Source organism: Leopardus geoffroyi, chromosome D3 (genome assembly GCF_018350155.1).
Source record: "Leopardus geoffroyi isolate Oge1 chromosome D3, O.geoffroyi_Oge1_pat1.0, whole genome shotgun sequence".
Lineage (NCBI taxonomy): Eukaryota > Metazoa > Chordata > Mammalia > Carnivora > Felidae > Leopardus > Leopardus geoffroyi.
Window position 1 is genome coordinate 2125629 of NC_059339.1, and position 13642 is coordinate 2139270.

Genomic DNA, 13642 nt, shown 5'->3' on the forward strand with positions numbered 1-13642 from the left:
GAACGAGAGCTGAAGCGGACGGGGAAGGGATCCCACGCACTGACGTGACCTCCTCGTTCAAGACAGAGCGCGCCTCCTGAAGTCAGAGACTGCGGTTCGCGGACCATCTCGGAGTGCTTATGTGTGAGGGATGTTCAAGCTGCCACTACTGCGTGTATCTGAGGTCTCGGTCACTGACGCCTCGGGACCTTCAGCACGCGGCGGGGCTGCTTCCACGGCGGCGAACACGGGAGCTCAGGGGAGGACGGAGCCATAACACGGGCCCGGAGAGGCAGCGACGGTGGGGGTGAGTGGAGGAGGTCTCGTTTCGGGCTCTGCGGTTTCCAAAATCTGCTTTCACCCCAGGACCTTTCCCCCTCTTGCTGTTCCCAGTGCTACTTAACAAAAATACACTTAATGTTACTTGTCAAGGATAAAAAACAAATTTTAGACTAGAGCGTCCAAGGACATAAGCACAATTTGTTCAGGACCCAAACAGTAAAGCAAAACCAAGGAGTGCAGCATAAAAGGACAAGACGGACCAAAACATCAATCCAGAGAGGCTGTTACCGGACTTGAAGTGGATTACGTGTGCAACTTGCTAGGTCCGCTGAAAACTACAGAAATTATAAAAATCAGAACTGATCTGTAACACTGTAGCGTTTTAGAAGAATGAGGGTTTCAGTGACAAATAACCTGCCCCAAAGAACAGAGAATTCACACCAGAGCTGGAGTCAAAATCTCAGTTCCCAACACAGGCAAGTCACCGTCCAAAGTGCTGGCAGCTGACACCGACTCTGGTCTAGTCCTTAAAACTGGACCCCTCCAGGGGCGCCTGGGGGGCTCAGTCGGTTGAGCATCTGACTCTCGATTTCAGCTCAGGTCGTGATCTCACAGTTCGTGAGCTCAAGCCCCAGGTCGGGCTCTATGCTGACAGTGCAGAGCCTGCTTGGGATTCTCTCCCTCCCTTCCGTCCTCCCTCTCAAAATAAACAGAAACGTTTTTAAAAGTGGACTTCTCCAGGTATGTCAATAGCACCATCAGCTAAGTTTTAAATAGCATCTGATAAAAGTAATGAAATGTTTTCATACTTAATTCAAATTGGATTTTACCCAATTTGTTTACATCGGCTGTCTTCGGGTCCGTGTTACCCCCTGAGCTCTGGTTACCACAGCAGGAATACCGTTACTAGAAAGTACCATGGGGTCATTCTGACTGGTTAAGGGATCCTGCAGGAAAGGAACCTAAGTTAGTATCTTAGCTATTCCGTCTTCCTCAGCTGACGCCCCCCCCCCCCCCCAGCCCAGTAGTAGAATCCTACTGAAGCACTGCCAGGATCCAAGGTCACGCATTCACGGTCACTTGACAGAACTGAAACCCGTATGATCGTTTATCCACACGAAGTTAGCAGAAGAAACCCTCCTGTACCGCAGTTTATACAGGAGCAGTACACTAACAGCTTCGCACCTAGGCCTGCACTTGACTCTGGTTAAATCTACCTTTGGAATTTAAATTTGGTTAAATTTATTTCTGAGGGGGACAGAGCAAGTGGGGGAGAGGGAGAATCCCAAGCAGGCTCCATGCTGTCAGCACAGAGAGAGCCCAACGTGGGGCTGGAACTGACAAACCTTGAGATCATGACCTGAGCCGAAACCAAGAGTCACTGCTTAACTGACGGAGCCACCCGGGCCCTCCAGATCTGCCTTCTGAAAAAGCACCAATACGATGAAACAGAACAGTCCCAACAGCGTGCCTTCCCGAGGAGGGGCTAACCTGGGCCGAGGGAGGACCTCCCACTACCCACAGGACCTACGGGCCGGGCGCCCAGCTGCACACGGGGCTTTCCCAGGGGCCAGCGGGCTTCAGCACTGGACAGCGGAACACTGTGCGATATCTCATTACCACGTGCCCCTCAGGCCCTACTTACTAGCTTATTTTCCTACGGCAAAGTGTAGCCCAGGTTGCATAAAAATGTTACTCAGAAGCCACTTTTCTTACCTGTGTTTGTGTTTCAGATGAAGCATTTTGACCTCTGGGTAATTAAAAGCATTACAGACCTAAAAATTTTTACTGAGAAAACAATCTGAAGATGTGAAAGAAAAGACAAAAGCAATCTACAGCAGCAGTTCTAACCTCTCTAGATCATTAGTGCCACAGACAAGAACCCTCTTCCCCCAAAGAAAAACTGCACAGAAACCTGTTGACCATTTCAGACGCAAATAAATCGTAGGCTTTAGTAACACTATTGGATCAAACTAATCGGGACTTTAGGATTTGTAAGACATAGAAGAAAAAGTAACAGGCGCCTGGGTGGCTCAGTCGGTTAAGCGTCTGACTCTTGATTTAGGCTCCAGTCCTGACCTTGTGGTTCATGAGTTCCAGCCCCGTGTCAGGCTCTGTGCTGACTGTGGAGCCTGCTTGGATTCTCTCCCTCCCTCCCTCTCTGCCCCTCCCCTGCTTGCTCACATGTGAGCTGCTCTCAAATGAATTAAAAAAAAAAGCATAAAAAAAAGTAAACGAGTTAAAGTGGATAAAGCAGAAAACAATGTTCAGCGAACACTACACAACTTACCACTCTGGTCTGGTAACTTCCACATCAATAACTGTTCCAGGAAGTGGGTTTTGAAGTCTTCCTCCAGACTGAGCAAAAAATCGGGCGTTCACTCGTTTTTTCACCACAATTACTGTTAGTCTTGGGCTTAAAACACGACGACGACGATGATGATGCGGATGAATGTAACGACACCGAGTTAGCCACACTCTCAGTCAATCAACAACCCACTCATGTGGCTCTAACCAGAACCCCACCCCCCCCCCCCCCAGGGCAGGGCACCGATCCAGGGTGTGAGGGGACAGCGTGCACGTGCCCGGTGTCTAATCAACAGGTAAGCACGTCATCTGCCTATCACACTGAAACACTAAATTCGGCACACAGTTCGGAGCGTCTTGTACGTGGAAAATAGGACCTCGGGTCTAAAATCCCTGCTAGGGGGGCTGGTGTGAGCAGCGTCCGAGTGCAGCCTAGCATTACCAGTTCACGAGGAATCGGGGGTCCCTGTCTCCGTCTCCCTCCCGGGGCCCAGTCACCCCTCAGCCCACCCCACGGCAGCAGAGAATGTGCCCTCTGCGTCTCTCCCAGTGAGACCCTCTGCTTGGTTTTCCCGCACCAGGACTGAGTCCCTCTCCCCGAGCGTCCAGCTCTGCATCCGAGGAGGTGTGCTGGCCCCTAACCTGGCCCTGGATCCCCGCAGGGCAGCCCTTCAAGGGCAGCACGTGAGGCTCGACTACTTTCACACCTTCTCTACCGCCTCCAAGGCCCACGTCAAATCCAGCGTCTGAAACACGGAATGCGTGAACTGGTGCATGGAAGGCACTCGGGACCCTGCTGGCATGGGATGGACGTTTGATAAACAGGACGGTTATCGATGCCTTGGTTTCCCCTGTGCCCTTTTCCCAACCAGAGCACTGGCTCCTGAAGAGCCTCAGTATGCTGGATTGCAAACTTGGGGACGCCACGGGCTTTACGTGCAGTGGGATCTGGAACGTTTGGCTTGGGAAGGGGGTCCAGAGTACACTGTTGGACAAATGGTCAAAGAGACCCCGAAATGGGAACTTCTGTTCCGTGGTAAACCTAATTTCACTCCTTCCTGGTAGCAGTAACTAAACAGACAAGGGACAGGGAGGTGATGTCACTTCAATAAACAGAAGGTATTTTTAGAGACACCACCCTGCTGCCCAGTCACTGCGGCTCTGGATAGAACAAAGCCAGTCCCAGGAACCTAAGGCAGGTGGGTTCCGGCCCTCTGACATCACAGGAAGCGATTCAGCAAATGTCACAAAACAAAGTCGTAAGGATGAGGTGACATTTTGATTTGTTCTTCTGCCAAATATTCTAAATCAGCTAATCCATTATGCATTTTTATGAAGTTAACATCACCATGTCAATCAAAACACAAATACTGTGATTCTAAGAATAATTACGAATATTTACATCCAAACTGCATTTCTTCAAAGTGAGAAACGACTCTCAGGTATTAGTTTACTTTACACACGAGTTCTCCACCATTTATGGCGTGCGTATCGGGTACCGTGTCAAGTACTCTCCTTTATTCCTTCTGACGACCCTGGCTGGTCGCCTCCCCATTTCCCAGACGCAGCAGGTGAAGCTGGGTGGAACCTGGCCCTGCTCCTGAGACACCCTGCGCTCGGTCACCTCTCCCCGCAGCCACCACGTCCTGGCACAACTCACAACGTGGCTCCAGTCCTGTGGCAGCTGGTCAGGCTCGTGCGGCCTCGGCGTGAAGTCCCCTCCCCCACACCCGTCTAGCCCATCCCCGGAGCGGGAGCCGGCAGGGGGGCCCCCCTGGCAGCCACCCTGGGCGTGACCCCGCCCCGGGCAGGACCCGGTTCACCGACTCCCCTCACTCGGGCTCTGGGCTCCTCTTCGAGAGCAACTTCTGCTGCTCCTTCTGGGAGCCAAGCCCACAGGACTCGAAAGACTCCCAGCAGCAGAGCCCCAGGCCCCACACGGCCACAGGGTGTGTCCCCAAATCCCAAACAACATGCAGCTCGAGGCTGTGAGATCAACTTGCACCGTTACGTCTCCTCCTTACTTCCCGGAAATTTCCTTTCCCCTCAGTGTGAGAAAAAGGCAATGGGGCTAGAAGATGCTGAGGGCTAGAGCAGGGACCTGAAAAGGAGACCAGCAGGCAGCCGCCTCTCCGCACCTTCCTCTGCCCACCTCCCCCCCCCCCCCCCCCAACTCTGTCCGTGCGGACGAAGCACTGAACTCAGAGAAACACATCCAGTAAGGCTTACAACATTTCGAAGACCGAAAGCAAATACCGTTCTTTTAGTGAGAAAATGCAAGCATTAAGGTTTTTAAAGGAGACAGAAAAGAACATTAACATCCACTTCCAAAATATCGGAAAATGCTTATTAGCATTTTAATCTGAAAAACCTCCCTGACTTGCTCTGAGAGCTTACTAATAAACTCACTCTAAGAAAGGGGTGCCATCCACACCGAGAAGCCGGCCAAGGCCGACCCGGAAGTACCCTCCACTCCAGCCAAGCAAGCGGCTCCGGGTGCCCAGCCCACAGGCGCCCAGCGCCGCCACAAGCCCAGGTGCACTCAAGGGCTCTCCGACGCCCTCCTTTCTGCAACGATACCAACTGCTGGCTGAACGCACAAACAGGCCTCTCGGAATTTCTGGGGCTCCTTAAACACTGACTCCGCCGGCCGTCGTTCTGCACCAGTGAGCCCCTGACACAACGGTCCCGGACGGACGTCAGCTTGCTCACCACCCGACAGACTAGCAAAACGTTAACTTCTCCAAAGGGCCGTGTGGAGACGGCGCAGTCTCACTCCCGCGGGGGAGCGGAGGAAGGCAGAGAGCAGCACGGTCTGCAAGGGCACAGGCGGGGTGCTCGGGGAGGACCGGTGTGTCCCTCGCACGTGCACGCCATCCCCACGGACGGAGTAAGACATCAGTGCCAGTCGAGTTCACAAAGAAGTATTCGCTGTGTAAAGCAATCGAGAAAGAGTACACGAAGACTGTCTGGAATTTATTCTAATAACCGCTTCTGCAGATGCCTGCAGACGTCTCCGAATACTCAGATCCTGCGCCACGGCCCCAGGCGAGAAGGCCGAAGGCAGACCACTGGCAGGGGTGTCTTCACGCGTCCTCCCTGAAGGAAGGGACCCTCCACACCTCCAGCCTCGCCCCCAGGGAAGGCTCCACGAGCACCTCCCGCCCCTTCCACAATCTCACCCGCCCCCCCACACCTGAGGTTAAGGGCTCCCTTACCTTTCATCCTACCCCACGGACCTTGAAGATAAAAAGCCGTGACTGTACAGACACAAAACGCTTTACGACACGCACGCTTACTTGTAGCCTCTCCCGGCAGACTTGAGGCAGTCCAGGAACTGTGGCACTTCGTAGTTCACCAGGGTTTTGAGCTGGCCGTCGCCGACGCCGTCCCGGTACACGAAGATCCGGCTGGGCATGTACTCGTTACAGCTGTTCCAAGCCCTCAGGGCAGCTGCGGGAAAGCCAGCACCGCGCCACGTAACCCTGGGGTCACCTCTCGAAGGGCCACGTCAGGGACCAGGGTGAAAAGGCTACAGGAGACCAACCTTGGAGGCAGACTTTGAGACCGTCTACCAGCTCTTGTCCTCGATCTTGAAAGACGCAGCGAGAGAACCAGCTGTTGGGAGAAACACCGCGACCGGACCACGGTGAGAAGGCCCTTGCCCGCAGGCGGTTCCTTTCATGGCACTGCTTCCCTCCCAGCAGCTCGTCTTTAGCCCCTTTAAAGAGGTCCCCTGGCATGTCCGGTGCTTTGTGAAACCCTGGACAGCAATGACAAGCCACTTATAACGCTACAAACCAAACTTTCTTTCGTTACAGATCCACACAATTCCACTGCTGAGGCGAAAGTGAAATCTGAACTAGGATACCCAGAGACACCTCCTCCCTCTCTCCCTCACACACACACCCCTCTCGCTCTGCTCATCAGGAGACATTTATTACAGATTTCACTCTTTTAAAAAGATAAAATACCTTGAAATATGCCGTTACTAAAGCTCACACATCAACATTCCCTCAATTTTCATCCTTTCCTATTCTTGGCAATGCTTAATTCTAAGAAAAGCACTGAAAAGCAATTTCACTCCATCAAAACACAAGTGACTGGGTAAACTGAAGAAACGGGTTTTCCAAAATAAAGTCAACACCAAAACTTTAAGGTACGTTTCGGCGGTCAATAAAAATTATGAAAGACCTTTTCCGAGATGGCCGCATTTAAGGAGATCCGCTCCCCACCCCCCACAGAAATCACCTATAAAACAGCTGGAAATGTGATCTGACTAGTACAGATTAAGGGCCAGGGGACAGAGTAGAAAATGGCCAGGTAACTGTTATTCTACTTCCCTGACTTCCTTGATTATCGAATTCAGAGAAGTCAATAGGTTCAAGAGAACCTCGCAGACTCCAGAAGTCGGCCCTGCACGCACACCTCTCCTGCGGTGTCCACAGCCAACCGCCCATCACCTGACCGCACTGACCGGGTCATCCCTTCGTTGATGCTCGCAACAAATCCTGCAATTGACCTCCGTCCAGCTGTGGTGTCATGGTAACAATCGATGCCAACGATCATCGCCAGCTTCAGCTGTAACAAAAACCCTGTGCTCTTAGATAAACGGAATACCAGCAGTATTTAAAAAGTCCAATTTTGGTAAACAAAGCATTTAAGCACCAATTATATCAATGAAACTTACGGGCATATCGACCCTCCAGAGCTCCCCTCCCATCTTGCAGTTCATCTGCAGGGCGATCTTGGTCGCAATGGCCAGCACTGTCTGCTGCTTGCCCAGGGTCCGGGCTACCACACACTGACTTGGAGTAGGGCAATCTGTACACAAGTATTTTTTTATAGCATCGTATTTGTCTTTCCGATTACTCGACAACAGACAAACAACCTGAAAACCAAAAAACGTTCTCGTCACAGAGGATCAGGAAAGTGACCATCAAGTTCAGGGGAGAGAACAGAGAACCAAGCCCACCCACCCAAGCTCACGTCTCCACCATGAGCTGACCGGCGTGACGTTAGCGGATACGGTCTGCTCATTCCCTTCAACCCAGTGACAGACACTCACAGAGGAAAGAAACCACGTGGAGCAAACAACTCAAAACTGAAGGCCAAGAAAACCTGAGAACCTACTTAAGCACGCTCTATTGCCAGCGTGGAGTACTTTAGGGATAAAGAATAGGGCAAAATAAGTTAGTGGTAACCTACAGGTGCACAAAAAATTTTCGAGACAGAGCACAAGTGGGGGATGGGCAGAGAGAGAAAGGAGGAGACACAGAACCCAAAGCAGGCTCCAGGCTCCGAGCTGTCAGCAGAGAGCCCAACGCGGGGCTTGAACCCATGAACCGCAAGACCGTGACCTGGGCCGAAGTCAGACATTTAACTGACTGAGCCACCCAGGCGCGCCATGGCTTTGAAACTTTTAAAGCTCTGGCTTGAGAACCTGATCACCCTGTGAAATTTCTCAGGAAGTCCATGGACAATTCTGGGGACAAAATGGAGTGCCCAATCTAAGTATGTCCCGGCCAGAAATGGGACAATGTTAGTCAAAGGGCACAAACTTGCAGTTATAAATTAAGTTCTGGGGATCTGATGTACGGTGCAGGTGACCACAGGTGACAAGGCTGTGTTATGCACCTGAAAGGTACGACAGACCAGATCTTCAAAAAAACAAAACTGTAAGTGAGGTGACGGAGGAGAGAAATCGCCCTGTTGGGATGATCAAGTGATCACGCGGTGCACGTTATGCCTTAACCCTGTCGTGATAATCGTTTCTGCGACCACACTGTACACCCTACACTTGCAACTTACGCTGCTCTGTGTCCACCGTGTCTTAGAAACACTGGAAATAAAACAACCAATTCCTGCCCAATCCGAGTTTGTGTTCTAGAATTGAACACAGATCTTTAACTCACTGTGTTTTCCTAATTTATAGTCCCCGATTCTTCTCTTTTCTCTAGTCCCCAACCAAATCACTTTGCTTTCCTAGGTGTCTCTGTTATTCCCGACAACGTAATAGTAATCTGCCTGCGGCACTTAAGTAGGAGATGAAGGGCTGGAAAAGGGAACGGATTAGTTGAAGCCAATTCACTTCTTAGGCTTAAAGCAACACACGTATGTTGTTTACCATCACACTGGTCTCTGCCACCACCCTAGCTGTACCTGTACGCATGCTCACCAACTAAGGACTGATTTTTACTTTTGTGCCTTTTCCCCACAGAATTTTCTACAATTAAAGCCTTTTTTCTTAACATAATTTACTGTCAAATTAGCTAACATACAGTGTGTACAGGGTGCTCTTGGTTTTGGGGGTAGATTCCCATGGTTCATGGCTTCCATACATCACCCAGTGCTCCTCCCCACCGGTGCCCTCCTCGGTGCCCATCCCCCATTTCCCCCTCCCCCACCCCCCGTCCACCCTCGGTTTATTCTCCGTGTTTAAGTGTCTCTTATGGTTTGCCTCCCTCCCTCTCTGTTTGTAACTTTTTTTTCCCCTCCCCTCCCCCCCATGGTCTTCTGTTAAGTTTCTCAAGATCCACATACGAATGGATATTGGGCTTTCTCTGACCGACTTATCTCACTAAGCACAATACCCTCCATTTCCACCCATGTTGCTGCAAATGGCCAGATCTCATTCTTTCTCATTGCCAAGTAGGATTCCATTGTGTGTATAAACCACAATTTCTTTATACATTCATCAGTTGATGGACATTTGGGCTCTTTCCATAATTTGGCTATTGTTGAAAGTGTTGCTATAAACATTGGGGTACAAGTGTCCCTATGCTTCAGCACTCCCGTATCCCTTGGGTACATTCCTAGCAGTGCTACTGCTGGGTCACAGGGTAGATCTATTGGTAATTTTTTGAGGAACCTCCACACTGTTTTCCAGAGCAGCTGCACCAGTTTGCATTCCCACCAGCAGTGCAAGAGGGTTCCCATTTCTCCACATCCTCACCAGCATCTGTTGTTTCCTGAGTTGTTAATTGTGGCCATTCTAACCAGTGTGGGTTGGTATCTCAGTGTGGTTTTGATTTGCATTTCCCTGATGATGAGTAACATTGAGCATCTTTTCATGTGTCTGTTGGCCATCTGGATGTCTTCTTTGGAAAAGTGTCCGTTCATGTCTTCTGCCCATTTCTTCACTGGATTATTTGTTTCACGGGTGTTGAGTTTGGTTAGGTTCTTTACCAATTTTGGAGACTAACTCTTTATCCAGTATGTCATTTGCAAATACCTTTTTCCATTCCGTTGGTTGCCTTTTAGTTTTGTTGACTGTTTCCTCTGCAGCGCAGAAGCTTTTAGTCTTGATGAGGTCCCAATAGTTCATTTTTGCTTTTGTTTCCCTTGCCTCTGGAAACATGCTGAGTAAGAAGTTGCTCAGTAAGAAGTCCAGGTCAAAGAGGTTTTTGCCTGCTTTCTCCAACTGTAGGATTTTGATGGCTCCCTGTCACATGTTTAGATCTTTCATCCATTTTGAGTTTATTTTTGTGGATGGTGTAAGAGAGTGGTCCAGGGTCATTTTTCTGCATGTTGCTGTCCAGTACTCCCAGCACCATTTGCTGAACAGATGGTCTTTTTTCCACTGGATGCTCTTTCCTGCTTTGTCAGTGATCCAAGAACCATAAAATACCTAGGAGTAAACCTAACGAAAAGATGTAAAAGGTCTGTGTGCTGAAAACCACAGAAAACTTATAAAGGAAATTGAAGAAGACACAAAGAAACAAGAAGACATTCCACGCTCAGGGACTGGAAAAAGAAGTATTGTTAAAATGCCAATACCACCTCAAGTAATCTACACATCCAATGCAATCCCAATCCAAATTGCACCTGCATTCTTCTCAAATCTCTCAGAGCCACAAAAGACCCTGAACAGCCAAAGGAATACTGAAGAAGAAAACCAAAGCGGGAGGCATCACAATCCCAGACTTCAGCCTCTACTACAAAGCTGTCATCGTCAAGACAATATGGCACTGGCCCAAGAAGAGGCACACAGACCAACGGAATAGAACAGAGAACCCAGAGTGGGACTCGTACAGTTAAAGCCTTCGAATCCAAATAAATTCGAGATGGCTCTGTTCCCCCGGCCCTTCCTTGCGCACAGCCACGCCAGCATCACCAGGGCCACTTCATGAAGGTGAGACCTCTGTCGTGTGGCTACTTTATGACCCTAACTACGACATTTCAAACTCAAACACTAAGATTTACCAATGCCGTTTTTGAAACCAGTCACTCCGGGACACCCACCTACGTATCTGCACGCTACTTACTATCTGGGTATCTGATGTGACCTTCTGCTGTAGGACCCTCAGGTAAGCTTCAGTTCTGTCATCCACTTCAATCCTGGAATGGAAACCCGGTATCCAACATTCAGAAAAAGCAATGAAAAACGTGCCAACATAAACAGTTTCCTATAGATTATAACCTACGACACGTTCCGTAGGAGATACGAAATAAACCGCCGGGAGTGGTCATTCAGGCAAAGGTCGTTCTAACACAAACGGTAGAGATAATTTGAGACGAGCCACTGCCTGCTCTCCCGCCCCTTCTTTGTTCCTCAAATACAGTTCCGCATCCACGTTACAGGGGACTGGGGCAGATCTTTAAACTCCCATCATCCAGAACGTTTCCGACACTTTCATCGCTTTTGCGTTCCCACACCCTCCAAATGACTACTCGTCAATTTTCCAGAGTAGAAATGACTTGATAGACTTACATTATTGCTTTTTTCATTTGTATGCCCATGGCTGGTGTAACTTTAAATAGGTTCTGTATCAACGAATTGGCTGCTTCGTAATTCCTTCGAGTATAGATCAACAGCCAGTTATCTAGTGGCTTCACGCTAATTAACGGTGCACCTCTGGTTTCTTTTGACCAATCTGCAAACTGTGGATTGTAATCGAACTAGAAGAAAGTTCAGAGACACTGTGAATTCCACGGTATGCTCTCGGTGACAAAGCCAACAAATCTGTAATAATTCTTCTCGTGGCATATCCTGAACCTTACAGAACTTCTTGTACTTTCGACTGTGGTGACAGACAAAATGGCCTCGGTGGAGGAGAAAGGGACACGGAGGTATCCACAGACGATGGGGTCCTATCCCACCAGGCACTCCCCGCCCCACCGCCTCCCGTACCTGCCTTCCTCTGCTGAGATACGGCAAGGACGCGAGGTACTTCCCTTGTGATAAAGACCCAAGAGAATCAAGGCTCTGAGACGGGAGCAACTGGCTGAGGTGTCAGTACCAAAAGTGAGCGGTGACCATGTCTGACAGCGAGACAGAGGGCTCACAGGCCAGAAGCTCAGTGACCTGGTGCTACTTTCCCCCTAGAGGAAAACCACCCAGTGCTTTCTGCACGTCCTCCCCACCTCCCGACAACCTTCATGTGGGGGTGGATGCTTTTACCATTGCCACGGGGGTAATAAAAACACCCGCTGTTAAAATACGAAACTACTTCATCGGGCTGTTATTCGCAGAACGTTTACGAGGTGGGAGGGCATCATTTTCTATAAAAGGGTTTTTCAAGTTCTAGCACTTGCGGGTTTCCATTACACACCAGAATGTTTTCAGAATGCTTGCTTCCCTTTCCTGAGCATGAAGCATAAAAGGCATCGCAACACTTAACATGTTTCTCTACAAACAAGTCATCCAGGCAAAGACGAGGCCAAATAGACTGGAAGTTTCCTGGATAAAAAATCACTTCAGCGGCAGACATCACGCCAACCCAATACCTTAGCTCAACGACTTGTGTCACGAGGAAAAGTAAAGCCACTTTCAGTGAAGTCTCACCGATGACCCAGCCCCAGGCTCCCACAGGCCCACCTCCTTGCTCCTGGGAGGCGGTGGGGCGAGGGGAGGGGCAAAGGGAGGGGAGGGGAGGGGAGGAGTGGGCACAGTGGCAGACTGGCGTGGGACTTTATCACGAGTCACACCCGAACCTGACGTGATTGACAACTTTAAGAACTGCCTTACTGTTTTTCCACCTTGGTGAATCTTTTCTGCTTGCAAAATTCTTCCTGAGAAGGACAGTAAGTTGGAGTCAAAGCTCAAACCCCAGTCTCGAAGCTCCCTCTGAACGTTATCATCTCTGTAAATTTAACATATTTACGTACCACTCAACAGAAGGAAACGGCAGGAACAGACACAGGCCAACAGACCCCCTCCGACCTACAGCGCGCGTTCCCGTGTCTCCCGGGACCGGAAGCCTCGCGGCGCCAGGAAACACGCAAGGTGCCGGCCGCTGCTCCCTCCCCGCAGCCCTGGGTCCCTCCGCGATGGCCTTTCACCTGAAGCTCTGATGCCCGGACCACCTCTTCAAAGTAACCCCCTCGATGTCGTCCCCAAGACAGAAAATCCGTCCAAAATGCTTCACCTTCTGCTCTACTGCCTTCTTCTAACCGAAGAATTAGGCCGCGGGTCTAAGAACGCGACACGCCCTGACGACAGCAGCCTCGCCTAGAAACACCAAGAGCCCGCCCCGAAGACCGCAAACGCAAAAGGGAACCAAAACTGCGCTGTCGCTCCCCAGACCCACAGAAAGTACCACACACTGGAAGCCACGCTCCAGAGCCGTGGGGGGGGACCTACTTATGAATGTAGTCAATGAGTCTTCCCACTTCGCGCTGCCTCTGTTCCGGAGTTAGTCTGGTATGGACAGCTAAGTCTTTCATCACGTTAAAATCGTTGCGCATCTTATCAGTTAGACCTTTAAACAAGACGTCGGAAGGCGCAGGTTAGTGACAAGGGTCTAGTCTGTGAACGTCTGGGGTGCAGGGTGGTGAGGAGACGGGACAGGCAACAGGAAGGGCTCCAGTGGAGGGGGAGGGGGCAGGTGTCTCGGCGAGGGTTTCAGGACTCCCAGAAGACAACGGGGCAGCAAGCTGGGGGAGCCGGGGCGCAGCAGTACCTGTGAGATAGCAGAGCTCCGGGATGAGCATCGCGGGCCCCGGCAAGGTGCCCCCAGGGCCTCGCCTCCTCTTGGGCTGACTGACCAACACAGGCTGCTTCAGGTCCGTGATCTCTTGGTTGTATTGCTGGTCAAGAAAAGATGCCGTCACCGTTCACGGCAACACCTCT

General features: G+C 50.5%; 1 protein-coding gene across 2 annotated transcripts in view; it reads right to left on the reverse strand.

Annotated features, from left to right (window-relative positions):
* Positions 1-13642, reverse strand: part of PIWIL1 (piwi like RNA-mediated gene silencing 1) — a 31571-nt gene that overhangs the window by 1720 nt on the left and 16209 nt on the right. The window contains exons 11-20 of one of the 2 annotated variants that reach the window (XM_045457585.1): positions 13473-13599; positions 13154-13271; positions 12539-12653; positions 11282-11469; positions 10836-10908; positions 7259-7459; positions 7046-7149; positions 6116-6186; positions 5868-6021; positions 2552-2677 (exon numbers count right to left, since the gene is read on the reverse strand). In XM_045457585.1, coding sequence (XP_045313541.1) covers positions 2552-2677; positions 5868-6021; positions 6116-6186; positions 7046-7149; positions 7259-7459; positions 10836-10908; positions 11282-11469; positions 12539-12653; positions 13154-13271; positions 13473-13599 — 1277 coding nt within the window. The remainder of the gene's footprint in view (positions 1-2551; positions 2678-5867; positions 6022-6115; positions 6187-7045; positions 7150-7258; positions 7460-10835; positions 10909-11281; positions 11470-12538; positions 12654-13153; positions 13272-13472; positions 13600-13642) is intronic. The other variant, XM_045457587.1, reaches the window with a different exon arrangement.